At 39.8% G+C, this 27,958-nt stretch overlaps 2 protein-coding genes across 6 annotated transcripts in view; one reads left to right on the top strand and one right to left on the bottom strand.

Annotated features, from left to right (window-relative positions):
* Nucleotides 1-9,179: 9,179 nt before the first annotated feature.
* si:dkey-3h3.3 (RING_Ubox and Deltex_C domain-containing protein) lies at nucleotides 9,180-14,737 on the top strand. Of its 3 annotated transcripts, none has more exons than XM_020471709.2 (4): nucleotides 9,180-9,306; nucleotides 11,122-12,099; nucleotides 12,373-12,590; nucleotides 13,292-14,737. In XM_020471709.2, the coding sequence occupies exons 2-4, from the start codon at nucleotides 11,278-11,280 to the stop codon at nucleotides 13,359-13,361; spliced, it is 1,110 nt and encodes a 369-aa protein (XP_020327298.1). In that variant the 5' UTR covers nucleotides 9,180-9,306; nucleotides 11,122-11,277; the 3' UTR covers nucleotides 13,362-14,737. The 3 variants fall into 3 exon arrangements, with proteins under 3 accessions (XP_020327298.1, XP_031685433.1, XP_020327297.1); XM_031829573.1 differs by having other exon boundaries at nucleotides 9,187-9,306; nucleotides 10,618-12,099; XM_020471708.2 differs by having other exon boundaries at nucleotides 9,191-9,469.
* Nucleotides 14,738-18,279: 3,542 nt separating this feature from the next.
* The window catches only part of LOC109879538 (protein mono-ADP-ribosyltransferase PARP8), an 83,919-nt gene continuing 74,240 nt past the window's right edge, over nucleotides 18,280-27,958 (bottom strand). For all 3 annotated transcript variants that reach the window (XM_031829572.1, XM_031829569.1, XM_031829571.1), the window contains 5 exons: nucleotides 27,252-27,321; nucleotides 26,162-26,229; nucleotides 25,435-25,504; nucleotides 23,057-23,141; nucleotides 18,280-18,565 (listed from right to left, as the gene is read on the bottom strand). In XM_031829572.1, coding sequence (XP_031685432.1) covers nucleotides 18,463-18,565; nucleotides 23,057-23,141; nucleotides 25,435-25,504; nucleotides 26,162-26,229; nucleotides 27,252-27,321 — 396 coding nt within the window. In that variant the 3' untranslated portion in view covers nucleotides 18,280-18,462. The remainder of the gene's footprint in view (nucleotides 18,566-23,056; nucleotides 23,142-25,434; nucleotides 25,505-26,161; nucleotides 26,230-27,251; nucleotides 27,322-27,958) is intronic.

Raw genomic sequence — 27,958 nt, 5'->3', positions numbered from 1 at the left:
TAATGTCTCATCATAATGTCTCATCACCTCATCACAATGTCTCATCACCTCATAATAATGTATTTCTAATGATTTTAGGGAAGGTGGGATAATGCATTCCAAATAGCACCATATTCCCTATTCAGTGCACTACTTTTGACCATGATAATTGGCTAATGATCAGTCATTATTGCATTATGGGCATGCAGCAAAATCTTCAAAATATGTACATCCTTCCACTTCCACTCTTCAAATTGGATTGCCGAGCATTTGTAAACTGAAAGGTAAGGTCATATCCAGACCCAGTTGTTGAGACTATGACAATTTAAAGACTGAATTGATGTGGTCTTGAGTGGACTACTAGATCAAAAGTCCATGGGCCCTTTCTTCAATTGTAAGAAACTCAAGTAAACCTGAATACAGTAGAGTAGAATACAGTAGAGTACAATAGAGTATAGCAGAGTACAGTACAGTACAGTACAGTACAATAGAGTACAGTAGAGTGCAGTACAGTACAATAGAGTACAGTAGAGTGCAGTACAGTAGAGTATAGCAGAGTACAGTAGAGTACAATAGAGTATAGCAGATTACAGTACAGTAGAGTACAATAGAGTATAGGACAATAGAGTACAGTACAGTAGAGAATAGTACAGTAGAGTGCAGTACAGTACAATAGAGTACAGTAGAGTGCAGTACAGTAGAGTATAGCAGAGTACAGTACAATAGAGTACAATAGAGTATAGCAGAGTACAGTACAGTACAATAGAGTATAGTACAATAGAGTACAGTACAGTAGAGAATAGTACAGTAGAGTATAGTACAATAGAGTACAGTACAGTAGAGAAGAGTACAGTAGAGTAGAGTCGAGCACAATAGAGTACAGTAGACTACAGTACAGTACAGTAGACTACAGTAGAGTACAGTAGACTACAGTACAGTACAGTAGACTACAGTAGAGTACAGTAGACTACAGTACAGTACTGTATAGTACAGTAGAGTACAGTACAGTACAGTAGAGTACAGTACAGTAGAGTACAGTAGAGTACAGTGCAGTACAGTAGAGTACAGTACAGTAGAGTACAGTAGAGTACAGTACAGTACTGTATAGTACAGTAGAGTACAGTACAGTACAGTAGACTACAGTAGAGTACAGTAGAGTACAGTACAGTAGAGTACAGTAGAGTACAGTAGAGTAGAGCACATTATATTACAGTACAGTAGACTACAGTAGAGTACAGTAGAGTACAGTGCAGTACAGTAGAGTACAGTAGAGTACAGTAGAGTAGAGTACAGTAGAGTACAGTACAGTAGAGTACAGTAGAGTAGAGTACAGTAGAATACAGTAGAGTAGAGTAGAGTAGAGTACAGTAGAGTACAGAAGAGTAGAGTACAGTAGAGTACAGTAGAGTACAGTAGAGTAGAGTACAGTAGAGTAGAGTACAGTAGAGTACAGTACAGTAGAGTACAGTACAGTAGAGTACAGTAGAGTACAGTACAGTAGAGTAGAGTACAGTAGAGTAGAGTACAGTAGAGTACAGTAGAGTAGAGTACAGTAGAGTACAGTAGAGTAGAGTACAGTAGAGTAGAGTACAGTAGAGTACAGTAGAGTAGAGTACAGTAGAGTACAGTACAGTAGTTTCAAATGTTATTGTCATGTGCACAAATACAGTGAAATGCCTTTTTTTGCTTGCTCTTTCCCAACAATGCAGTAATCAATATCAGCAGTAATCAATATCAGCAGTAATCAATATCAGCAGTAATCAATATCAGCAGTAATCAATATCAGTAGTAATCAATATCAGCAGTAATCAATATCAGCAGTAATCAATATCAGCAGTAATCAATATCAGCAGTAATCAATATCAGCAGTAATCAATATCAGCAGTAATCAATATCAGCAGTAATCAATATCAGCAGTAATCAATATCAGTAGTAATCAATATCAGTAGTAATCAATATCAGCAGTAATCAATATCAGTAGTAATCAATATCAGCAGTAATCAATATCAGCAGTAATCAATATCAGCAGTAATCAATATCAGTAGTAATCAATATCAGCAGTAATCAATATCAGTAGTAATCAATATCAGCAGTAATCAATATCAGCAGTAATCAATATCAGCAGTAATCAATATCAGCAGTAATCAATATCAGCAGTAATCAATATCAGTAGTAATCAATATCAGTAGTAATCAATATCAGCAGTAATCAATATCAGTAGTAATCAATATCAGCAGTAATCAATATCAGTAGTAATCAATATCAGCAGTAATCAATATCAGCAGTAATCAATATCAGCAGTAATCAATATCAGCAGTAATCAATATCAGCAGTAATCAATATCTACGTACGGGGCTGTCCGCACCCCCCTCTGTAGCTCCATGCGATCGAGGGCGGTGCTGTTGCCGTACCAAGCAGTGAAGCATTAAGTCAAGATGCTCTCAATGGTGCAGCTGTATAACTTTTTTGTGGATGTGTAGAGTAGGGTACAGCACAGTACAGTACATTATAGACGTTTATGTTTGGTAAAAATCGGTGTTTAGGCTCTTGGAGGTTGGAGCCACTCTGTTGGCTGTGCATCTCAAAACTCTGTACTTGACCACTAGCCACATGGTTGTCCTCTGTAGCTCAGTTGACAGAGCACAACGCAATGGCTCTGTCACAGAAGCAATAACAGAACAGACACAAAGATGACACCTCTATATATTCTATGGTGTCAATTGTTTTGGATGTGACCATTTCTGATTGGACAATTTGGACTTATTTTGGAATTCAAAGAATCCACCACCTTCATTTGGACCGATTTACATTCCAGCAAACATATACTGTATATTGAATGCTCAAAAGAATGGCGAAATTATAATATTAAATACCAATACAATTCCTCCAAAAAGTAGATTTTGCTTAATTAACAAGTAGGGTTTTTTGAAAGACATGCTAATCTCTTAACATTAACCAATAACATTCATTGTGATTGTAACATCTTAACATTCTAGTATGGGTCGGTTAAGGTTAGTACATTTCAACACAATAAATACCACTTATGTCTGTGCGCTGTAAACAAATAAGCATGCAACGGTAATTAGTGCATTGTGAACATTTGTTAATTAGCAACTGTAATTGAAAGAACAGAGCCACTCGTTTGTTTATTGAGTGTTGTTGTTTTATTTGCTTTGAGGTCTTAGAGTACAGTAACATAGATCTGCACTTCATATCTAATAGATATAGTAACATAGATCTGCACTTCATGTAAAATAGATATAGTATCATAGATCTGCACTTCATATCTAATAGATATAGTAACATAGATCTGCACTTCATGTAAAATAGATATAGTATCATAGATCTGCACTTCATATCTAATAGATATAGTAACATAGATCTGCACTTCATGTAAAATAGATATAGTATCATAGATCTGCACTTCATATCTAATAGATATAGTATAGTAACATAGATCTGCACTTCATGTAAAATAGATATAGTATCATAGATCTGCACTTCATATCTAATAGATATAGTAACATAGATCTGCACTTCATATCTAATAGATATAGTAACATAGATCTGCACTTCATATCTAATAGATATAGTAACATAGATCTACACTTCATATCTAATAGATATAGTATAGTAACATAGATCTACACTTCATATCTAATAGATATAGGAACACAGATCTACACTTCATATCTCTATAAATATAGTAACATAGATGTACACTTCATATCTAATAGATATAGTAACATAGATCTACACTTCATATCTAATAGATATAGTATAGTAACATAGATCTACACTTCATATCTAATAGATATAGTATAGTAACATAGATCTACCCTTCATATCTAATAGATATAGGAACACAGATCTACACTTCATATCTCTATAAATATAGTAACATAGATCTACACTTCATATCTAATAGATATAGTATAGTAACATAGATCTACACTTCATATCTAATAGATATAGTATAGTAACATAGATCTACACTTCATATCTAATAGATATAGTAACATAGATCTAGACTTCATATCTAATAGATATAGTAACATAGATCTCCAATTCATATCTAATAGATATAGTAACATAGATCTCCAATTCATATCTAATAGTACAGTAACATAGATCTACACTTCATATCTAATAGATATAGTAACATAGATATACACTTCATAATAATATGGTGAAGTTTATTAGGCCTACTCCTGTAGCAACTGTGTTATTTTGATATAGACAATTAGAAAAGTCTAATTACAAATTATATGTTGTGCATTTCCATATGCCGTCATTAATATAAGCAATTAGACAACTAAGTGTGAAGCCTACAAAATAGCAATATATTGTGCGATGTTGATGTCTGTATAGCCTAGTTTACTATATGATATAAACAAACACACAAAGGACGCTTAACAGAGGATGAACCGTAGTTTATTGTCAAAAAACACGGAATTATAGCTGCCTTTCCACAACAGAAAACAAGATAATTTTGCTAATGACAGTTTCATGAACCTTGAATCAAAGTGTCAATGAAAATATTTTCCACCCGTTACAAAAAAACAACAACAGAGTCATAACAACAAGGTAATTAGTACGTGTGCCCCATGACATCTCTAGATGGGATTAGTGATGGGTTCTTGGAGGCTGGCTGGCTGTTCTGGGTGACTGTTATCTCTCTATCCAGTGTATAAAGAGAAAGAGGGAGAGAGAGACAGAGACAGAGACAGAGACAGAGAGAGAGAGAGAGAGAGAGAGAGAGAGAGAGAGAGAGAGAGAGAGATGGGGGGGGGGGGGGGGAGACCCATTGTTTGACACGCGTCGAGGCGAGCCTGGCTTTGGCGCAACAGACATACAGAGAGACCTGGCTCCAACCAGCGGCTGGAATCCAATGATTCGCCTGGCAACCCTTTTTTGATTCAGCTACACATGGCACCTAGACCTTTATACCGGCATCAATTCCTTTTCAACCACTCGTAGAAAAGTATCGATAATTAAACATTAATTTGGGAACAATAAACCGTTGTTTATTGTGGGTAAATTGTATTCTCCTTTCGTTCCTTTTAGTTGGTCAACACCGGCAGCAACAGAGGTCTGTGCACTTGAGATGTTGACGCCATATAGTATTTCGGATATTTGATTAACTAAATTAAAGCAGTTTTCTAAATATAAACCGAATTTCTAAATATAGCGGATATTATACTGTATAGTTTCCCCATAAGAACACACAGTGAATAAGACAGCTAGGCGTTTCACATGACAGCTAGATGATTTCCGTTTTCTCCATTTTTTTTATGTAACCTGATATCAGCCAGTTGGAAATCAGCAGTAGGGCTGTTCAGGATATGGAATTAACTGTGCTGCTCCCGTGTCATCCCTGCCATGAGGCTGATGGGGATGTGAACTGTGCTTCTCCCGTGTCATCCCTGCCATGAGGCTGTTGGGGATGTGAACTATTCTCCAGTGTCATCCCTGCCATGAGGCTGTTGGGGATGTGAACTATTCTCCAGTGTCATCCCTGCCATGAGGCTGTTGGGGATGTGAACTATTCTCCAGTGTCATCCCTGCCATGAGGCTGTTGGGGATGTGAACTATTCTCCAGTGTCATCCCTGCCATGAGGCTGTTGGGGATGTGAACTATTCTCCCGTGTCATCCCTGCCATGAGCCTCTTGGGGACGTGAACTATTTTCCCGTTTCCCTGCCATGAGCCTCTTGGGGACGTATAACTATTTTCCCGTTTCCCTGCCATGAGCCTCTTGGGGACGTGAACTATTTTCCCGTTTCCCTGCCATGAGCCTCTTGGGGATGTGAACTATTTTCCCGTTTCCCTGCCATGAGCCTCTTGGGGACGTGAACTATTTTCCCGTTTCCCTGCCATGAGCCTCTTGGGGACGTGAACTATTTTCCCGTTTCCCTGCCGTGAGCCTCTTGGGGACGTGAACTATTTTCCCGTTTCCCTGCCGTGAGCCTCTTGGGGACGTGAACTATTTTCCCGTTTCCCTGCCATGAGCCTCTTGGGGACGTGAACTATTTTCCCGTTTCCCTGCCATGAGCCTCTTGGGGACGTGAACTATTTTCCCGTTTCCCTGCCATGAGCCTCTTGGGGACGTGAACTATTTTCCCGTTTCCCTGCCATGAGCCTCTTGGGGACGTGAACTATTTTCCCGTTTCCCTGCCATGAGCCTCTTGGGGACGTGAACTATTTTCCCGTTTCCCTGCCATGAGCCTCTTGGGGACGTGAACTATTTTCCCGTTTCCCTGCCATGAGCCTCTTGGGGACGTGAACTATTTTCCCGTTTCCCTGCCATGAGCCTCTTGGGGACGTGAACTATTTTCCCGTTTCCCTGCCATGAGCCTCTTGGGGACGTGAACTATTTTCCCGTTTCCCTGCCATGAGCCTCTTGGGGACGTGAACTATTTTCCCGTTTCCCTGCCATGAGCCTCTTGGGGACGTGAACTATTTTCCCGTTTCCCTGCCATGAGCCTCTTGGGGACGTGAACTATTTTCCCGTTTCCCTGCCATGAGCCTCTTGGGGACGTGAACTATTTTCCCGTTTCCCTGCCATGAGCCTCTTGGGGACGTGAACTATTTTCCCGTTTCCCTGCCATGAGCCTCTTGGGGACGTGAACTATTTTCCCGTTTCCCTGCCATGAGCCTCTTGGGGACGTGAACTATTTTCCCGTTTCCCTGCCATGAGCCTCTTGGGGACGTGAACTATTTTCCCGTTTCCCTGCCGTGCCGCCTGGATGCTCTCAAGCAGCATTGCCGTTTTCCCTTTTGGCAGATTATGAATTGTACTTAATCCTCGCTGGATCCGCCACCGGCGTCCCTCCCTTGGTTCAATATTACTAATGTACATTCTATTGGCTGCATTAGACAGATGTCTAAATCTCCCTCAATCCGATTCGACATAATACTTTCACTGCTATTAAATCCACAGTGGTGTATTGTATGGTGGGCGCTGGGCTGTCTGGCTGGCTGCATAAATGCGTGGGCTGATATTTCGTTCACGAGAGGCAGCAAAGTGTCAAATGGGTGTCTTTTTAGTTCTCAATTCAAGTTGTTGTGTTCTGAATGTGAACGGGTCTGTAGAGTCAGCGACTGGAAAGATGCTGTATCCTGCGAGATGCGCAAATCAATATAGAAAGAGAGATACATAAATCTGCCATCATGTCAGGACAGGACGGATCAAAAATAATGCTGGTCTTTTTTTCCAATCCATGCATCATTTTCATCCGCAGCGTCAGATGGTTGGGTGTGTGTCTAGATGAGATACCCTACCTCGGCTTAAAGTATCTGAATAGGCCTAGGCTACTTATTCACAGATGGTAGGCTAGTGATGTACATACCCGAATGTCCATATCGCGTATGCTTTTGATATCTTTGATTTTCAATTTTTATTATCTTGGATTTTCAATTGTTAAAACGGCTGAATAATAATGATACATTAATGATAATAACAATAATTGTTCTAATAATTAATAATATTACAGGCTAATAATTTATCAACAAATCAAAATGAAAAGTTTAAGTAATATGTCTTTAATGTAGATACATATTATTTGGAGATAAATACATGACAAGATTGTTTCATTATATTGTAGCTTATTTATTTAGAAATTAAGGTTACTGTCCTGAAATATATCCGTTGTTATTTCCATATTCATTATGCAGTATGCAATATAGAGGTACAGTACAATGACGCCATTCAAATGAATGGCTTAAATATTTTTTTTATTTTGCCAACCAAAATATTTGTTACCGATAACTAGCACATTTTCGGTAACAAGGTACTATACCTTGACATTTGTGCTAAGGTTTTCTCAAGTTCCGTTTGCATTTGAGGTATGACATTGACATAAACAGAAGATTGATTTATATTTGTGGTATTTTAATGCATGTATTCTTTAAGCACAAAATATTAATTATAAAATCAACTATTGACCAAACATTTAGATTTATTAAAGAATTCACATCCTTTCAATTGAAATATAGTATTTTTTTTTCCTTACAAACAAGTGGTATAAAGCATGTTACATAATTTTATAAATTATTATAATTTAATAGCTAGTATTTTTTTTAAAAACGATGAAAAAAAGTCTACAGCGCTCTCTAAAAGTATGATCACATAGGATGGCATTATCAGGATTAAAATGACAAAATACTACCGAATAGAATCACAACATAACACATTGTTAAAAAATACTTCATGTTATTACTACAATACAGAAATTGCAGACATTTGAGAACAACACAAAAACAATTTTGAGGTTATTAAAAGACAATTAGGCTTCAACGAATCTGAATATGCTAAATAAACCTTGAGGATAAAATTGTCCCTTTCAAAACTCAACTCGTAATCTTTCCGACTCCATCCATTGCAATAGTCCCATGCTCCACAGTCTAAACCGCCCGCGGCATGTATGCGGCATGTATACAATAGGCTACAAACATACATACTGTGATCTCTGTTCCCGTCAGGCAGTCTCCAATTTTTTTTTTTGAAATGCTGCCTAAAATCTCTGTGCTCTCGTCTTCTTATATGGAGACTTAATTTAGAGTCTTTCATTCAGTGGCAGTCCTAGTGCAGGTGGCGTGTCTGTGAATACTGCGCCGATTCAATTGCAGAGCCTCACTCTTAGTCGAGTACCGTATCATTAATTTTAAGTTACTGAGAGCACCATATCATTACCGGCCAGAATAGAAAAAGTGTGTCACCAAAACAGCTGATTTGCATACAGAGATCTGTCTCTCAGTGTTGCCAATATTGCGGGTTTATCAGATTTGATTACTAAAAAAATAAAAAATAAAAACATAGATAAGAGAAACTCTCATACAGATCATGAAATATAGTTTCATATGATGTTTTGTTTGTGGGATGCTGGTTTATCCAAATGACATTCAATTCTAGCCCATCTAATATGTCAACTATCTTTACCCGAATTTAAAACATGTGTAAGGCTATGTGATTTAGCATTGTAGCGCATCGACGAAATAATCAATGAAAGCAATGTTAAACAAATATGATCCCAGTGTAAATAGAAATGATGACGATCCCTGCTGTCACTTCTGTGGAGTACAAGCACCATTTTGCTTAAAGAGAAGTAGTGGCGTCTCTGTGAAGAGTGTATATACAGTGTTCTACTGTCCTCTAGCGGACGAAGACAAGCGGAGCAGCTGATCTGGGATTAACACAAGACATCACTCCCCTTTATCAAAACGAAACTAAATGGTTGTTGGACAGTTTAGGATCGGTTTCAAATTTGAAAAATGCTGAATGCGACTCAAGAATAAACGACGGACATCGATCATATAGATTGCTACGGTAAAGACAATATAGCCTTCATAATTTGTTCCTATATACTGCAGAAGTAGATTTAGCGACCCCCGGGAACAGGAAAGTTAGTTGGCTCTACCTCATAGCAACGAAGGACGCACAACATACTTGCACCATGGCAAATGCGTCATTGAAAGAGGTATTGAAAGTGGTATGTATGTGTACCCTAAAAACAACATTCTAATCTAGCCTATATGAATTAGTATTTGTAGTTAAAACGCATTCAAACTGGCTCATTACATTTAAATCTACTCATTTATGTAATCGAAGATTCCCAAATGATACACAGTGTAACGTTACCTTACAGTCGACGTGGTTGAGTCTGCATACTTGGCCGTGTGGATTTGAGTCCGTTTTGGCTCCATCGAGCTCTATGGTAGACCGAAATGGTTCATCGGAGCACTAATATCATATTAATTCCATTGAAAGTAAATGCACGAAATATGATTTTAGTGCTACCATGCTTTTAGCGAAACCCAACCCAGGTGTATTGCCTCGTGATAGACTGTAGTTGTTCATCAAAATGCAGGTGGAAACCAGTTTTAGCCACACTGTAAAAGAAAACACCCACAAATCTAGTTGTTTCAACAAATTATTATTAAGTAACTCTTTTATTTTCTATACTGGACGTTTTGGGCCAAGTGTTACCTGAACTAAAAATATTTAGCTCTAATTTCAGAAAACTTGGCACCACTTCAGTCAATTTAAAACGTGTTGATTCATAAAACTATACATTATTATTTAAGCATCTTAACTAAAAAAAAAAAAAGGTAACGTTACTACACGCGGTTCTTGACCGGTACATAACATTTTCTACTGCTAGAGTTCCTGTTACTCTTATAGAATATTAGCTCAAAAGTGTTGTGGAGCTCCCGCATCTATATATAAACAGAACCGGCATCCAAAATAAGTACCGGAACCTATTTCAGTCCAAGTGAAGCACTGGTTACAAACACACAGTGCTTTTAACATATACACTACCGTTCAAAAGTTTGGCATCACATAGAAATGTCCTTGTTTATGAAAGAAAAACAATTTTTTTTTGTTCTTTAAAATAACATGGAATTGATCAGAAATACATTGTAGACATTGTTAAATGTTGTAAATGACTATTGTAGCTGGAAACAGCTGATCTACGTAGGCGTACAGAGGCCCATTATCAGCAACCATCACTCCTGTTTTCCAATGGCACGTTGTGTTAGCTAATGCACAACTGAGCAAAAGGACAAGTACATTATTATGTCTAGTTTTGAGAAACAGACGCCTCACACGTCCCTAACTGGCTTCTTCATTAAATAGCACCCGCAAAACACCAGTCTCAACGTCAACAGTGAAGAGGCGACTCCAGGATGCTGGCCTTCTAGGCAGAGTTCCTCTGTCCAGTGTCTGTATTCTTTTGCCCATCTTAATCTTTTCTTTTTATTGGCCAGTCTGAAATATGTATTTTTCTTTGCAACTCTGCCTCTTATGTCCATAGCCTCTTTTTTTGGTAAATGATAATTTCTAATTGAATGAACATATGAGACAATTTGAGTGAACACGTGTTTTTAAAGTTGACTGAATTTTTTTGCCTAAAAATGTTAAGTTCAGCTAACACTTTGACCGAAAAGTTGAGTAAACAAAAAAACAAACAACAAAGAGTCTGTGGAACCAGTTATTTATTAGTATTACGGTGAAAGAACTAGATGTATTTTACAGTGCAGGTTTGGTCAGATAAGGTCTCATAATGAGCCATCTATCATTGTGCTATTTATGTCACACTCATTTACATATTGAACTCGCTGAACGCTTCATGTTTTTCAGGTATTTTCAGACGTCATTCTCACTGTAGATCCGAACACTTTCAAAGATCCCAACCAGGTGAAGTACCTTCTCACTGGATGTGGTAACCGCGTTACAGGAACCTTGCATTACGAAGTGCGGGGATCATTTGAGGAAATAGAGGACCTGTTTGTGAAGATGTCAAGTATAGACAGATATGCCGCCCCCAATCTCAGAGACAGTCCTCTTCGTCACCTACAGCGTCTTCGGTCACCTAGTCCAGTGAAACCAGTGGCGATAGTTGGAGCCGTTTGGGATTTCATCCAACAGAGATGCTCAAAGGAGTTGAAGAGAATCCAAGGGGAAGATGTCTTAATTCATAAACTTTGTGACAAAATGGTGGTGACCTTTGAAAGCCACAGAAAAGACTCGGTTCGGGTTCATTTCGCCAGAGAGCGCTTTGTCACGTTCTATCAGAGACTCGCTACAGATCTGAAAGTGCAGACTTACAGTTTGGATCCACAATACTACAAAAGCTTGCAGAGACAGTTTCCAGAACTTTTGATTGAAGGAGGCCCCAGTAAAGACAATATTACAGTGACAGGGCGCTACATGCACATTGTGATGTTGGAGGATTTTCTACGGCACGGTTCCAGTTCCCCTGTGACATCACAACGACCCCTGACACCCCAGAGAGTTAGCCCCCGAGCCTCTGGTACTACACGCAACAAGCAATCGGACGACGAAGAAGAAGAGTCATGTCCGATTTGTCTGGACACCATTAAAGAGGACAGAAAGAAGACGTTGGCATGTAAACACTCGTTCTGTAGAGGCTGTCTGGAGAAAGCGTTCAAGACCAAACCTGTCTGTCCAACCTGTGGGGCAGTCTATGGGGAACTGAAGGGGACGCAGCCAAAGGGCGGGACTATGGCTGTTACTCAGGAAAGATCCTCTTTGTCTGGATATGACAAGTATGGAACAATCGTGATTCAGTACCACATTCCAAGTGGAATACAGAAGGTAAGCGAGTTAAACATTCAAACTACATAAAAAGCCACTATTCTACCACGGGCACATAACTAGCAGTGCTGTGCATTTTTTCATCCTTTCCTAGTTTTCATCCTTCCTAGTTTTCATCCTTACCCTAGTTTTCATCCTTCCTAGCGAATGTCCTTCCTTCAGCGAGACGATGGCCAGAATCCCAAGCACCCACCCTTTTACGTGATCAAGATGCGCAAAGCCTTGCTCATGTCGATCCTCTTATGTTATACTAATACTGATTTGGTCACATAGGAGGAGCATCCCAACCCAGGTCAGACTTACCAGGGTGCATCACGTACAGCGTATCTCCCAGATTCCTCAGAGGGCAGGAATGTTCTGGCTCTCCTGAAGAGGGCCTTCGACCAGCGACTCACGTTCACTATTGGCCGATCTTCCACCACAGGCATGGAAAACATGGTCACGTGGAACGACATCCACCATAAAACCTCCAGGAGCGGAGGCACCAGTTGGTAAGTACAGTATGGATGGATGCACTCCATTCTGTAGAACGGTTACATGTAGTAATGCATGACTTACACGTATAAATGAGCCAATTACAAGACATTTTATAAACTGGGTGGTCCGATCTTTGAATGCTGATTGGTTGACAGCCGTGGTATATCAGACCGTATACAACAGGTGTGACAAAACATGTATTTTTACTGTTCTGATTACATTGGTAACCAGTTTATAATAGCAATAAGGCAACTCAGGGGGGTTTGTGGTATATGGCCAATATACCACGGCTAAGGGCAGTGTCCAGGCACTCCGCGTCGCGTCATGTTAAATCAGCCAGGGGAGGCTGGCTCATAATAATGGCTGGAACGGAGTGGAGGGAATGGAAACCGTATGTTTGATGTATTTGATATCATTCCATGTATTTCGCTCCAGCCATTACCACAAAGCCCGTTTTCCTCAATGAAGGTGCCACCAACCTTCTATATTGTCCATATACCACACCCCCTGGGCCTTATTGCGTAATTATAAAGGGGGTTATACATTCTCATAACATGTCTGTCAATGCATTATAACGGCATCATACTGCATTAGATCTGCGAGATGGAAGCGTTACCTTAAATTCCATTATAGGAAGTACAAACTCAAAATGGGGGACAGTCGTTATGATATGACAGTCATTATGAACTTAAGTTTATTTTGTTATGGTTCCCAGCTATGGATACCCTGACCCCGACTACCTGAGACGTCTACAGGATGAACTGAAGGTCAAAGGAATCTATTGACATGTCGTCTGCGTGTCTCGCAACTACCGATATGCAAGAATGAAGAAAGAGACGTCACAAATACATGTGGTACACACAGCTGCTTCAGGTTAACTCTTGTGAAATGAAGATTGTTACGTTTCTCCAACAAGAAAACCAAATAATATCACTAAAACAGAAGGGGTACTTAACAGTCACTGATAATCAGAACAAAACAGGTTTTAGGAGGGGTTCTGAAAGACAGTCATGGGCGTGTCCCACCGTGCTAATGACACCCACCGTAGTAACGACACCCACCGTAGTAATGACACCCGCCGTAGTAATGACACCCACCGTAGTAACGACACGCACAGTAGTAACGACACCCACCGTAGTAATGACACCCACCGTAAGAGCACTGGGCTAGCCACTCTTAAATATCACCGAAACCATCTTACCACTAACGAGATGGTAACCAGCATAAGTGTAACACATACTAACGAGGTGCCACCACTCAGTGTGCCCTACGTGCTAACTTGCTAAAAAAAACGACAACATTTTTATTTTGTAGGCTGTCACTCAAAAGAAAACGACACTAAGAAATAAGAGTTTAAGATGTAATAAAATAACTGAAAAATACCCCCCCCCCCCTCCTTATCTCCCACTCACAGAAACCGTTCGGAGTAAAGAAATTAACAAATTGTGGTTTCTTCTTTTAAATTTATTGAACATAAACAAGTACATAAGCTACTATTTTCATAACTTGTAAAAAGCCCCCCCCCCCCCTTATCTCCCACTCACAGAAACCGTTCGGAGTAAAGAAATTAACAAATTGTGGTTTCTTCTTTTAAATTTATTGAACATAAACAAGTACATAAGCTACTATTTTCATAACTTGTAAAAAGCCCCCCCCCCCCTTATCTCCCACTCACAGAAACCGTTCGGAGTAAAGAAATTAACAAATTGTGGTTTCTTCTTTTAAATTTATTGAACATAAACAAGTACATAAGCTACTATTTTCATAACTTGTAAAAAGCCCCCCCCCCCCTTATCTCCCACTCACAGAAACCGTTCGGAGTAAAGAAATTAACAAATTGTGGTTTCTTCTTTTAAATTTATTGAACATAAACAAGTACATAAGCTACTATTTTCATAACTTGTAAAAAGCCCCCCCCCCCCCACAAAAAAAAGAAGCTGAATTCATTTGAAGAATAAAGAAAAAGCCATTAAAACTCAAATTACAGAAAATATTTGGCCTTGTTTGTTGTGACAATATATTCAGTATGCATTGTTATATTACCATTCATTCATGTCTATAAGGCACCAAATGATAAGTAGCATAATAACATAATACTTGAAAAAACCAATCCACATAAAAGAGATCAAAAATCAAAGTATACGACCATCATATACATCTCCAACTGACTAACATTTCCTGTCAAATATTTGACTTAAGTTTGTACTTTTGAGTTCCTTTTTAATTTTTTTTTAATTTTTTAAAATTTGAATTGATATTCATGACGTCATCCCTTGGTGCACTTGATTTATGTGCTTCCAGTTGCAACAGTATACCCTTCTTCATTAGATACATGACACTGTGGTACTCCAAAAAAGATATCCTTATAAAAATGTCAGTAATACAGATTAAGAACAACATGTAACAAAACGTCTTTGGAATAATTAATAAACCAAAGTCACGAAACCAACGTCCACCTGTGTGCTGATCAGGTTCGTGTTACTATTCCAACGACCGGTATTAAAAACAATATTCATGTGATTTGGCCACTGAATTATGGAATACAAAATGAACGTGTTGCTAATTAACTCCCCGTCGGTGTTTATATTTGTTACAATAACCTGACATATATTTCAAATGGTAAAATCATTAGTCATTCATTTTTGTTTTATAAAAAAAAAATATATATGACCAGTTTTTTTTGCTAGGAAACTTAAGACTTGTATCATGTACAGAGTGGTTGGTGTCCTCTATGACCAATGTCTACTGTCAACTAACATCCATTCTTAGAAATATATCATTTACAATGAACATAAGGGTTAGAATACATCAATCTGAGCTCTGATTGGTCATTAAAATCACAGCAATATATTTATATATAAACAACAGCAGCAAACACCAATGCTTAATATGTATTGAAGCCCCAGAACAAAAGGAAACTATTTTAAAATGTTATTTTAAAATTGGGGTGTCGATTATACAATCCACCCATAGTTTTAAATCAAAAGTACAAATATCAAATTTATTTTTGAAAATAGGTGTTGGAACTGGTTGTGAGTGGTACGTGCGTGAAACTGTGTGAATTGACAAATGGATCACATCCATACTGTAATATGTATAAATTCTTGACTGCAATCAAAGTCTTCCCCATTGTAAACCAGTAGCCCCCCTTATAAAAGGAGAAGAAACCAATATATACATTTCTTGGTTATGATATGTGAAGGAAATGGATCTACTTCCTAAATTAACACGGCATACATTTCTGCAAATTTTTTTGACGACATGTCAGTGAAGGGTCTTACACCAGAGTCGGGTTCAATCCAACCGCCCATTTTGGGTTATGCACCATTTAAAGGCAATGTTACCACGATCGAGGAGATGGCCTGAGTAAACACTGCCGATGTCAGCCTCGAATGGGAAATTACCTTTAAAATGTCAACTGCACTAAAATGCGGATCGTCCGCAGTCCTGATTGAATCCTGACCTCAATGTCGATTCTACTCATTATTTTGCTGTGTGCCTCAGTCTACATGGAATGGTTACCAATATAACGTATACACACACACACACACATATACATACATACACACACACACACACATATATACACATATATATATACACATATATATACACATATATATACACATATATATACACATATATATACACATATATATACACATATATATACACATATATACACATATATATACACATATATATACACATATATACACATATATATACACATACATACACATACATATACATATATACACACATATATATACATATATACACACATATATACACACACATATATATATACACATATATATACACATATATATATATATACACATATATACACACATATATACACATACATATACATATATACACACACACACGTTATATTGGTAACCATTCCATGTTATATATACACAGTACCAGTCATAAGTTTGGACACACCTACTCATTCAAGGGTTTTTCTTTATTCTACATTGTAGAATAATAGTGACGACATCAAAACTATGGAATCATGTAGTAACCAAAACAGTGTTAAATAAATCATTTGCCATGACAGTGTTGCACACTCTTGGCATTCTCTCAACCAGCTTCATGAGGCATTCTCTCAACCAGCTTCACCTGGAATGAATTTCAATTAACAGGTATGCCTTGTTAAAAGTGAATGTGGAATTTATTTCCTTAATGCATTTCCTTAATGCATTTGAACCAATCAGTTCTGTTGTGACATGGTATACAGAAGATAGCCCTATTTGGTAAAATACCTATTTGGCAAGAACAGCTCTAATAAGCAAAGAGAAACGACAGTCCATCATTACTTTAAGACATGAAGGTCAGTGAATCAGGCCTTCATGGTCGAATTGTTGCAAAGAAACCAGTACTAAAGGACACCGATAAGAAGAAGAGACTTGTTTGGGCCAAGAAACACGATCAATGGACATTAGACTGGTGGAAATCTGGCCTTTGGTCTGATGAGTACAAATTCGATTTTTGGTTCCAACTGCCGTGGCTTTGTGAGACGCAGAGTAGGTGAACGGTTGATCTCTACATGTGTGGTTCCCACCGTGACGCATGGAGGTGTGATGGTGCTTTGCTGGTGACACTGTCAGTGATTTATTTAGAATTCAAGGCACACTTAACCAGCATGGCTACCACAGCATTCTGCAGCGATACACCGTCCCATCTGGTTTGGGCTTAGTGGGACTATCATTTGTTTTTCAATGGGACAATAACCCAACACACCTCCAGGCTGTGCAAGGGCTATTTGACCAAGAAGGAGAGTGATGGAGTGCTGCATCAGATGACCTGGCCTCCACAATCACTTGACCTCAACCAAATTGAGATGCTTTGGGATTTGTTGGACAGCAGAGTGAAGGAAAAGCGGCCAAGTGCTCAGCATATGTGGGAACTCCTTCAAGATTGCTTTTCCAACATTCCAGGTGAACCTGGTTGAGAGAATGCCAAGAGAATGCAACGATGTCATCAAGGCAAAGGATGGCTACTTTGAAGATTCTCTCAAAATATTTTGATGTATTTAACACTTTTGGTTTCTACATGATTCCATATGTGTTATTTCATAGTTTTGATATCTTCACTTATTCTACAATATAGAACATAGTAAGAAAAACCCTGGAATGAGTAGGTGTGTCCAAACCTTTGACTGGTACTGTGTGTATGTACACACACACACACAAAATAATCAAGTGGAAAATAATTTGTAGTTTTTTAGGTTATGAACCAGTTGTGGGAACAAATATATGACATTACGAAACAGTGCATATCAACACCTTCAGTATACAGTGTACTTTAAAAAGGTACAACTCTATAGTAAACCAGGTCAGATGGATGGGACCTAGACAGGAAGGAACCTTTTCCTAGACAGGAAGGAACCTTTTCCTAGACAGGAAGGACCTTTTTCCTAGACAAGGTCCAGGACCTTTTTCCTAGACAAGGTCCAGGACCTTTTTCCTAGACAGGAAGGAACTTTTTCCTAGTTATTTTTCCCCGAAAAGGCCCATATCTACTAGCAAAAAGTCTCAAAATATTCAAATATTCACCAAAGAGTTTTACCGTTTTAAACGTTCTCTACAAAAAATGAAATTGTCCCAATCAGTCAAACAGAGACGTACTGTGTCTTCAGGAAAAGCAGGATTCTTCATAGTATTTAGAAACTTAGCAAAAATGTGTTTTTTCCCTCCAGTTTTGTTGTGTTTCAGTTGTACATATGTGTGCTGAGGTTTCAAACTTTTGAAGTTGTTTGTGTGTCCCCTGCGTTGATCGGAAGGAAACACTGTACAACGGGCCTCCGCAGCTCAAAAAGAATCCAGCTTTGAGCTGAGAGGTGGAGGAGGAGAGGCAGCAGTATTGCTGTGTTGTTCATCCCGTGGCAGTCTGGTTGCCGATGACTCGTAGGATCTCTCGATGGATGCCAGCGTCTTGTGTGTTGATGCTCGTATCCCCCACCTGACCATCTTCATAACTGGACCAGAAGAAGAATCACACAAGAACACCACTTCTCAGTACCAACCCCCATAGAACAAACTCCCTGTGGGAACTCTAGCTATTAATAAGACTCTTGGAAAATGTCAAACTTAAATGTTTATTCACTTGTGTTATTTCTTTAATAACAGACCACTTTGATAAACATCTATTTTCTTTAAAGGACCTTTAACCCTAGTCTACTACCCTAACCCCTAGTCTGTTACCCTAACCCCTAGTCTACTACCCTAACCCCTAGTCTACTACCCTAACCCTAGTCTGTTACCCTAACCCCTAGTCTGTTACCCTAACCCCTAGTCTGTTACCCTAACCCCTAGTCTGTTACCCTAACCCCTAGTCTACTACCCTAACCCCTAGTCTACTACCCTAACCCCTAGTCTACTACCCTAACCCCTAGTCTGTTACCCTAACCCCTAGTCTACTACCCTAACTCCTAGTCTACTACCCTAACCCCTAGTCTACTACCCTAACCCCTAGTCTTCTACCTTAACCCCAAGTCTGTTACCCTAACCCCTAGTCTACTACCCAAACCCCTAGTCTACTACCCAAACCCCTAGTCTACTACCCAAACCCCTAGCCTACTACCCAAACCCCTAGTCTACTACCCTAACCCCTAATCTACTACCCTAATCTACTACCCTAACCCCTAGTCTACTACCCTAACCCCTAGTCTACTACCCTAACCCCTAGTCTACTACCCTAACCCCTAGTCTACTACCCTAACCCCTAGTCTACTACCCTAACCCCTAGTCTACTACCCTAATCTACTACCCTAGTCTACTACCCTAACCCCTAGTCTACTATCCTAACCCCTAGTTTACTACCCTAACCCCTAGTCTACTACCCTAACTCCTAGTCTACTACCCTAACCCCTAATCTACTACCCTAACCCCTAGTCTACTACCCTAACCCCTAGTCTACTACCCTAACCCCTAGTCTACTACCCAAACCCCTAGTCTACTACCCAAACCCCTAGTCTACTACCCTAACCCCTAGTCTACTACCCTAACCCCTAATCTACTACCCTAACCCCTAGTCTACTACCCTAACCCCTAGTCTACTACCCTAACCCCTAATCTACTACCCTAACCCCTAGTCTACTACCCTAACCCCTAGTCTACTACCCTAACCCCTAGTCTACTACCCTAATCTACTACCCTAACCCCTAGTCTACTACCCTAATCTACTACCCTAATATACTACCCTAACCCCTAGTCTACTACCCTAACCCCTAGTCTACTACCCTAACCCCTAGTCTACTACCCTAACTCCTAGTCTACTACCCTAACCCCTAATCTACTACCCTAACCCTAGTCTACTACCCTAACCCCTAGTCTACTACCCTAACCCCTAGTCTACTACCCTAACCCCTAGTCTACTACCCTAACCCCTAGTCTACTACCCAAACCCCTAGTCTACTACCCAAACCCCTAGTCTACTACCCTAACCCCTAATCTACTACCCTAACCCCTAGTCTACTACCCTAACCCCTAGTCTACTACCCTAACCCCTAATCTACTACCCTAATCTACTACCCTAACCCCTAGTCTACTACCCTAACCCCTAGTCTACTACCCTAACCCCTAGTCTACTACCCTAATCTACTACCCTAACCCCTAGTCTACTACCCTAATATACTACCCTAACCCCTAGTCTACTACCCAAACCCCTAGTCTACTACCCAAACCCCTAGTCTACTACCCTAACCCCTAGTCTACTACCCTAACCCCTAATCTACTACCCTAACCCCTAGTCTACTACCCTAACCCCTAGTCTACTACCCTACCCCTAATCTACTACCCTAATCTACTACCCTAACCCCTAGTCTACTACCCTAACCCCTAGTCTACTACCCTAATCTACTACCCTAACCCCTAGTCTACTACCCTAATCTACTACCCTAACCCCTAGTCTACTACCCTAACCCCTAGTCTACTACCCTAACCCCTAGTCTACTACCCTAACTCCTAGTCTACTACCCTAACCCCTAATCTACTACCCTAACCCCTAGTCTACTACCCTAACCCCTAGTCTACTACCCTAACCCCTAGTCTACTACCCTAACCCCTAGTCTACTACCCAAACCCCTAGTCTACTACCCAAACCCCTAGTCTACTACCCAAACCCCTAGTCTACTACCCTAACCCCTAGTCTACTACCCTAACCCCTAATCTACTACCCTAACCCCTAGTCTACTACCCTAACCCCTAGTCTACTACCCTAACCCCTAATCTACTACCCTAATCTACTACCCTAACCCCTAGTCTACTACCCTAACCCCTAGTCTACTACCCTAATCTACTACCCTAACCCCTAGTCTACTACCCTAATATACTACCCTAACCCCTAGTCTACTACCCTAACCCCTAGTCTACTACCCTAACCCCTAGTCTACTACCCTAACCCCTAATCTACTACCCTAACCCCTAGTCTACTACCCTAACCCCTAGTCTACTACCCTAACCCCTAGTCTACTACCCTAACGCCTAGTCTATTACCCTAACCCCTAGTCTACTACCCTAATCTACTACCCTAACCCCTAGTCTACTACCCTAATATACTACCCTAACCCCTAGTCTACTACCCTAACCCCTAGTCTACTACCCTAACCCCTAGTCTACTACCCTAACCCCTAATCTACTACCCTAACCCCTAGTCTACTACCCTAACCCCTAGTCTACTACCCTAACCCCTAGTCTACTACCCTAACGCCTAGTCTATTACCCTAACCCCTAGTCTACTACCCTAACCCCTAGTCTACTACCCTAACCCCTAGTCTACTACCCTAACCCCTAGGCTACTACCCTAATCTACTCCCCTAATCTACTACCCTAACCCCTAGTCTACTACCCTAATCTACTACCCTAGTCTACTACCCTAACCCCTAGTCTACTACCCTAACCCCTAGTCTACTACCCTAACCCCTAGTCTACTACCCTAACCCCTAGTCTACTACCCTAACCCCTAATCTACTACCCTAACCCCTAGTCTACTACCCTAACCCCTAGTCTACTACCCTAACCCCTAGTCTACTACCCTAACCCCTAGTCTACTACCCTAACCCCTAATCTACTACCCTAACCCCTAATCTACTACCCTAACCCCTAGTCTACTACCCTAACCCCTAGTCTACTACCCTAACCCCTAGTCTACTACCCTAACCCCTAGTCTACTACCCTAACCCCTAGTCTACTACCCTAACCCCTAGTCTACTACCCTAACCCCTAGTCTACTACCCTAAACCCCTAATCTACTACCCTAACCCCTAATCTACTACCCTAACCCTAGTCTACTACCCTAACCCCTAGTCTACTACCCTAACCCCTAGTCTACTACCCTAACCCTAGTCTACTACCCTAACCCCTAGTCTACTACCCTAACCCCTAGTCTACTACCCTAACCCCTAATCTACTACCCTAACCCCTAGTCTACTACCCTAACCCCTAGTCTACTACCCTAACCCCTAGTCTACTACCCTAACCCCTAATCTACTACCCTAATCTACTACCCTAACCCCTAGTCTACTACCCTAACCCCTAGTCTACTACCCTAACCCCTAGTCTACTACCCTAATCTACTACCCTAATATACTACCCTAACCCCTAGTCTACTACCCTAACCCCTAATCTACTACCCTAACCCCTAGTCTACTACCCTAACGCCTAGTCTACTACCCTAACCCCTAGTCTACTACCCTAACCCCTAATCTACTACCCTAACCCCTAGTCTACTACCCTAACCCCTAATCTACTACCCTAACCCCTAGTCTACTACCCTAACCCCTAGTCTACTACCCTAACCCCTAGTCTACTACCCTAACCCCTAGGCTACTACCCTAATCTACTCCCCTAATCTACTACCCTAACCCCTAGTCTACTACCCTAATCTACTACCCTAGTCTACTACCCTAACCCTAGTCTACTACCCTAACCCCTAGTCTACTACCCTAACCCCTAGTCTACTACCCTAACCCCTAATCTACTACCCTAACCCCTAGTCTACTACCCTAACCCCTAGTCTACTACCCTAACCCCTAGTCTACTACCCTAACCCCTAGTCTACTACCCTAACCCCTAGTCTACTACCCTAACCCCTAGTCTACTACCCTAACCCCTAGTCTACTACCCTAACCCCTAGTCTACTACCCTAACCCCTAATCTACTACCCTAACCCCTAATCTACTACCCTAACCCCTAGTCTACTACCCTAACCCCTAGTCTACTACCCTAACCCCTAGTCTACTACCCTAACCCCTAGTCTACTACCCTAACCCCTAGTCTACTACCCTAACCCCTAGTCTACTACCCTAACCCTAGTCTACTACCCTAACCCCTAATCTACTACCCTAACCGCTAATCTACTACCCTAACCCCTGGTCTGTTTTTATGAATTGGAGACGACTGTAAGGGATGTCAATAAAGGGCATACTGTCCAATAACTACTGCAAGGAATACTGTTTAAGCCTACTTACACGAAGAAGAAGCGTGTACAGACATGATCAGTGTTGGGAACGACCCAGATGTCTCCGTGTTTGTGCAGGTCAGGGGATGTTATTACTGGAAGAGGACAAAGAGTTTATTGCAAAATCAATGCTATATATTCATTTTCAGAAATGTTGATTTATTTAGTAAATTAACATTTATTGTTTAAAGAAATTCTGAAATGTTATCTTGTCTGTCCGTCCCCCCCCCCCCACACTATCTAATCATGGCATGGTGTTTGTTCAATGACAGTTGTGTTTGTTTAAAATCGTAACACTTGGTTTAATTTCAGAGAGACAAATAATCATTTTGTTTGGCAAAACTCTATACGGTACATCCACCTCACTCTCAGAGAAATAAGTAGTACTGCTCGGTTTTACACAGTCAAATGTAACAAATAACTACATTTTAAATAAAGAACTGTTCAAATAATACATTTGTAATAATTTATTTCCCAATTCAATACAGTAATGAGATCTGTATGCAAAACATTTACATCTAGCAGATGTGCTTATCCTGAGTGACTTATAGTTAATGCATTCATCTTAAGATGAAGACAATATCCCAGTCAATTATACAGGAAACCAGCATTCTATTCCAGCTACACAATGGATCTATTCAGATGTAGGATTTTAATTTGATCATTTTTGTTGCTGAGAATTTCCTTGCACAGTAGGAAATGCAACCTTGTAGTGTATTCAATGTTTAAAAAAGGCTTCTAAAGTTATAATTTCCACTTTAAAATGTAAGACTTTATTTGTCCTTAAAAAGAAATGTCAAACCTTAATTATAATCCACATAATTCACACTTCCTGTTGCTGCGGGATTATTTTCATGACGTAGCATACTGGCTCAAATTAAGATCCTACATACATCTGTAGCGTTTTGTGAAAAAAAAACCATTTGAATACATATTTGAAAATATGAATTTTAAAAAAATCTGTGAATAGGAATATTGTACACACAGGTAAGCAATACTTTGATGAAAAAGTCAGAGATGTGAAATATTTCATTTTGGAAATAAACTCTTTATATACACATATATTAAAATAGAGTTCACATGCTGTGGCTTCAGAAAGTGTAGCCACTTATTCCACATTTTGTTGCGTTACAACCTGAATTCAAAATGGATTACATAAAATTTGATTTAGGTTATTGTCCTGCTGAAAGGTGAATTCATCTCCCAGTGTCTGGTGGAAAGCAGACTGAACCAGGTTTTCCTCTAGAATTATGTCTGTGCTTAGCTCCATTCCGTTTCTTTTTTATCCTGAAAAACTCCCCAGTCCTTAACAATTACAAGCTTTTCATAACATGATGCAGCCAACACTATGCTTGAAAATATGTAGAGTGGTACTCAGTAATTTGTTGTATTGGATTTCCCCCAAACATAACACTTTATATTCAGGACAAAAAAAATGAATGGCTTCGCCACATTTTGGGGGCAGTATTACTTTGTTGCAAACAGGATGCATATTTTGGAATACTTTTAATCCCGTACTTGCTTCTTTCTTTTCTCTCTTGTCATTTAGGTTAGTATTGTGGAATAACTACAATGTTGTTGATCCATCCTCAGTTGTCTCCTATCACAGCCAATAAACTCTGTAACTGTTTTAAAGTCACCATTGGCCTCATGGTGAAATCTCTAAGCGGTTTCCTTCCTCTCCGGCAACTGAGTTAGGAAGGACGGCTGTGTCTTTATAGTGACTGGGTGTGTTGATACACCATCCAAAGTGTAATTAATAACTTCACCATGTTCAAAGGGATATTAAATTTCTGCTTGTTATTTAATTTTTACCCATCTACCAATAGGTGCCCTTCTTTGCGAGGCATAGAGAAATCTCCCTGGTCTTTTTAGTTGAATCAGTGTTTGTAATTCACTGCTCGACTGAGGGACCTTACATATGATTAGATGTGTGGGGTACAGAGATGAGATATCATGTTTTAAACACTATTATTGCACACATAGTGAGACCATGCAACTTATTATGTGACTTGTGAAACACTTTTTTTTAAACTCCTGAACATATTATTTCTTGCCATAACAAAGGGGTTGAATACTTATTGACACAAGACATTTCAGCTTTTCATTTTTTTAAATGAATTTGTAACACATTTCGAAAAACATAATTCCACTTTGACATTATGGGTAATTGTGTATAGGCCAGTGACATTTATAAAAAATACATTTAAAAAGAAGAAAACATTATTTAAAAAAAAAAATGTTATCCATTTTAAATTCAGACTGTACCAAAACAAAATGTGGAAGAAGTCCCGGGGGTGTGAAAACATTCTGAAGACACTATGTGTTATAAGTTCATGTCTCCATGGTTGTTCTGTGGTTACTCCAGCACAGAGCACACATACGTACCTTCACATAAGGCTATGCACTTCAGGTTCCGACTTTGCAAAAACTGGGGCTGCTGGCCTTTCTTTGTTGACTGCAAAAGGACACAACTCTAGTGAATACAACGTTCGTTTCCCCCAGTTTACACCAGTTTTACCACAACGTTCGTTTCCCCCAGTTAACACCAGTTTTACCACAACGTTCGTTTCCCCCAGTTAACACCAGTTTTACCACAACGTTCGTTTCCCCCAGTTAACACCAGTTTTACCACAACGTTCATTTCCCCCAGTTAACACCAGTTTTACCACAACGTTCATTTCCCCCAGTTTACACCAGTTTTAACACCGTACAGAAGTGAATACAACGTTCATTTCCCCCAGTTAACACCAGTTTTACCACCATACAGAAGTGAATACAACGTTCATTTCCCCCAGTTAACACCAGTTTTACCACAACGTTCATTTCCCCCAGTTAACACCAGTTTTAACACTGTACAGAAGTGAATACAACGTTCATTTCCCCCAGTTTACACCAGTTTTACCACAACGTTCATTTCCCCCAGTTAACACCAGTTTTACCACAACGTTCATTTCCCCCAGTTAACACCAGTTTTAACACTGTACAGAAGTGAATACAACGTTCATTTCCCCCAGTTTACACCAGTTTTACTACAACGTTCGTTTCCCTCCATTTTACACCAGTTTTAACACTGCACTATACAGAAGTTTTGGGGAGTTTTCATTATGATTACCTGTAAGTTGCTCTTGTTTGTAGCAGTTTCGTCCTTCGAAGTAACTTTCAGCTGTTTTTTGTTCATCCCTGAATGGGAGAGATGTTATAATAACAATCAGGACAACATTTGGTCTTCAAATCAGACACTGCTATGCTCTGAAAACGGGGCACGTTTTTAAAAAAACATTTTAAAAACTAAACAGGAGAGTAAATAAATCTTGACTTTATTGTGCAGAAAGAACATTGGTCACAGTGTCTTGGTTCACGTACTGCAGAGTTGAACTGTTACATTGTAACTTTAACTACTCTGGTAGGACAACAGACTCAGTCATCACATAACTTTAACTACTCTGGTAGGACAACAGACTCAGTCACACATAACTTTAACTACTCTGGTAGGACAACAGACTCAGTCATCACATAACTTTAACTACTCTGGTAGGACAACAGACTCAGTCATCACATAACTTTAACTACTCTGGTAGGACAACAGACTCAGTCATCACATAACTTTAACTACTCTGGTAGGACAACAGACTCAGTTATCACATAACTTTAACTACTCTGGTAGGACAACAGACTCAGTCATCACATAACTTTAACTACTCTGGTAGGACAACAGACTCAGTCATCACATAACTTTAACTACTCTGGTAGGACAACAGACTCAGTCACACATAACTTTAACTACACTGGTAGGACAACAGACTCAGTCATCACATAACTTTAACTACTCTGGTAGGACAACAGACTCAGTCACACATAACTTTAACTACTCTGGTAGGACAACAGACTCAGTCACATAACTTGTCATTCACGTATTAAAGGCTCAGCGATATGACAGATGCACAAAGTAAATAGCATAAGGGGGGGTCAATTTCCGCAACTACTAAGAGCGTTGAAGCGCAAGGCTCAACTTGTTCCTCTGTTTTGGTGCCCTGGCGACCACGCTGTAACCTCTCTTAAAGCCAAACCGTACAGATACTGCGTGACAGCGAAGTCTTGCATCTCGCTCATCTCAATATCTGTGGCGCTGTTAGTGTCAACGTCATTTCGCTGAGTCTACCTGTTACAATGAATTACAAAGTTCCTGTAGGTTTTCTGGGTACCTGAGTAACCAAATGATATGCTTGACATTGGGCTGATATAGATCCCACTCCCGTAGATGGCGCCATGGAGCTGCCGACAGACAACAACCACAACTATTAGAGGCGTTTGGTCTGCAGAGATAACGTGCAAAATTATATGCAACATATTTTAAATATGTATGGTAACGGTTAGGGCCGTGACCATACCAGTATCGCGATACAAAACACAAAGCAGATTTAACTTGTTTTTAGGAAAAACGGCTTTAATGTTGGTAACAAACACATTGTCATCCACAGTTACATGTATTTATTATCCAGGCTACATACTAATATATATTACATACTAATATATATTACATACTAATATATATTACATACTAATATATATTACATACCGCAGCTTTTTAAAAGAACCAACGGGTTTTTGTCTGCTTCATGTTTTCATTTTTTGTCTCGAGAAAAAATATTGCAATACTGGTGTCATCAATACTGGTGTCATCAATACTGGTGTCATCAATACTGGTGTCATCAATACTGGTGTCATCAATACTGGTGTCATCAATACTGGTGTCATCAATACTGGTGTCATCAATACTGGTGTCATCAATACTGGTGTCATCAATACTGGTGTCATCAATACTGGTGTCATCACAGCTCTAGTAACAGTGTGGTTTGGAGTGAATGCTGTTTGTGTTCAGGTCTTGAAGGGTTAATACATTTACTCAGAC

The sequence above is a fragment of the Oncorhynchus kisutch genome, linkage group LG8 (genome assembly GCF_002021735.2).
Source record: "Oncorhynchus kisutch isolate 150728-3 linkage group LG8, Okis_V2, whole genome shotgun sequence".
In the NCBI taxonomy this organism is placed as follows: domain Eukaryota; kingdom Metazoa; phylum Chordata; class Actinopteri; order Salmoniformes; family Salmonidae; genus Oncorhynchus; species Oncorhynchus kisutch.
This window is presented reverse-complemented; position numbering and strand designations above follow the sequence as displayed.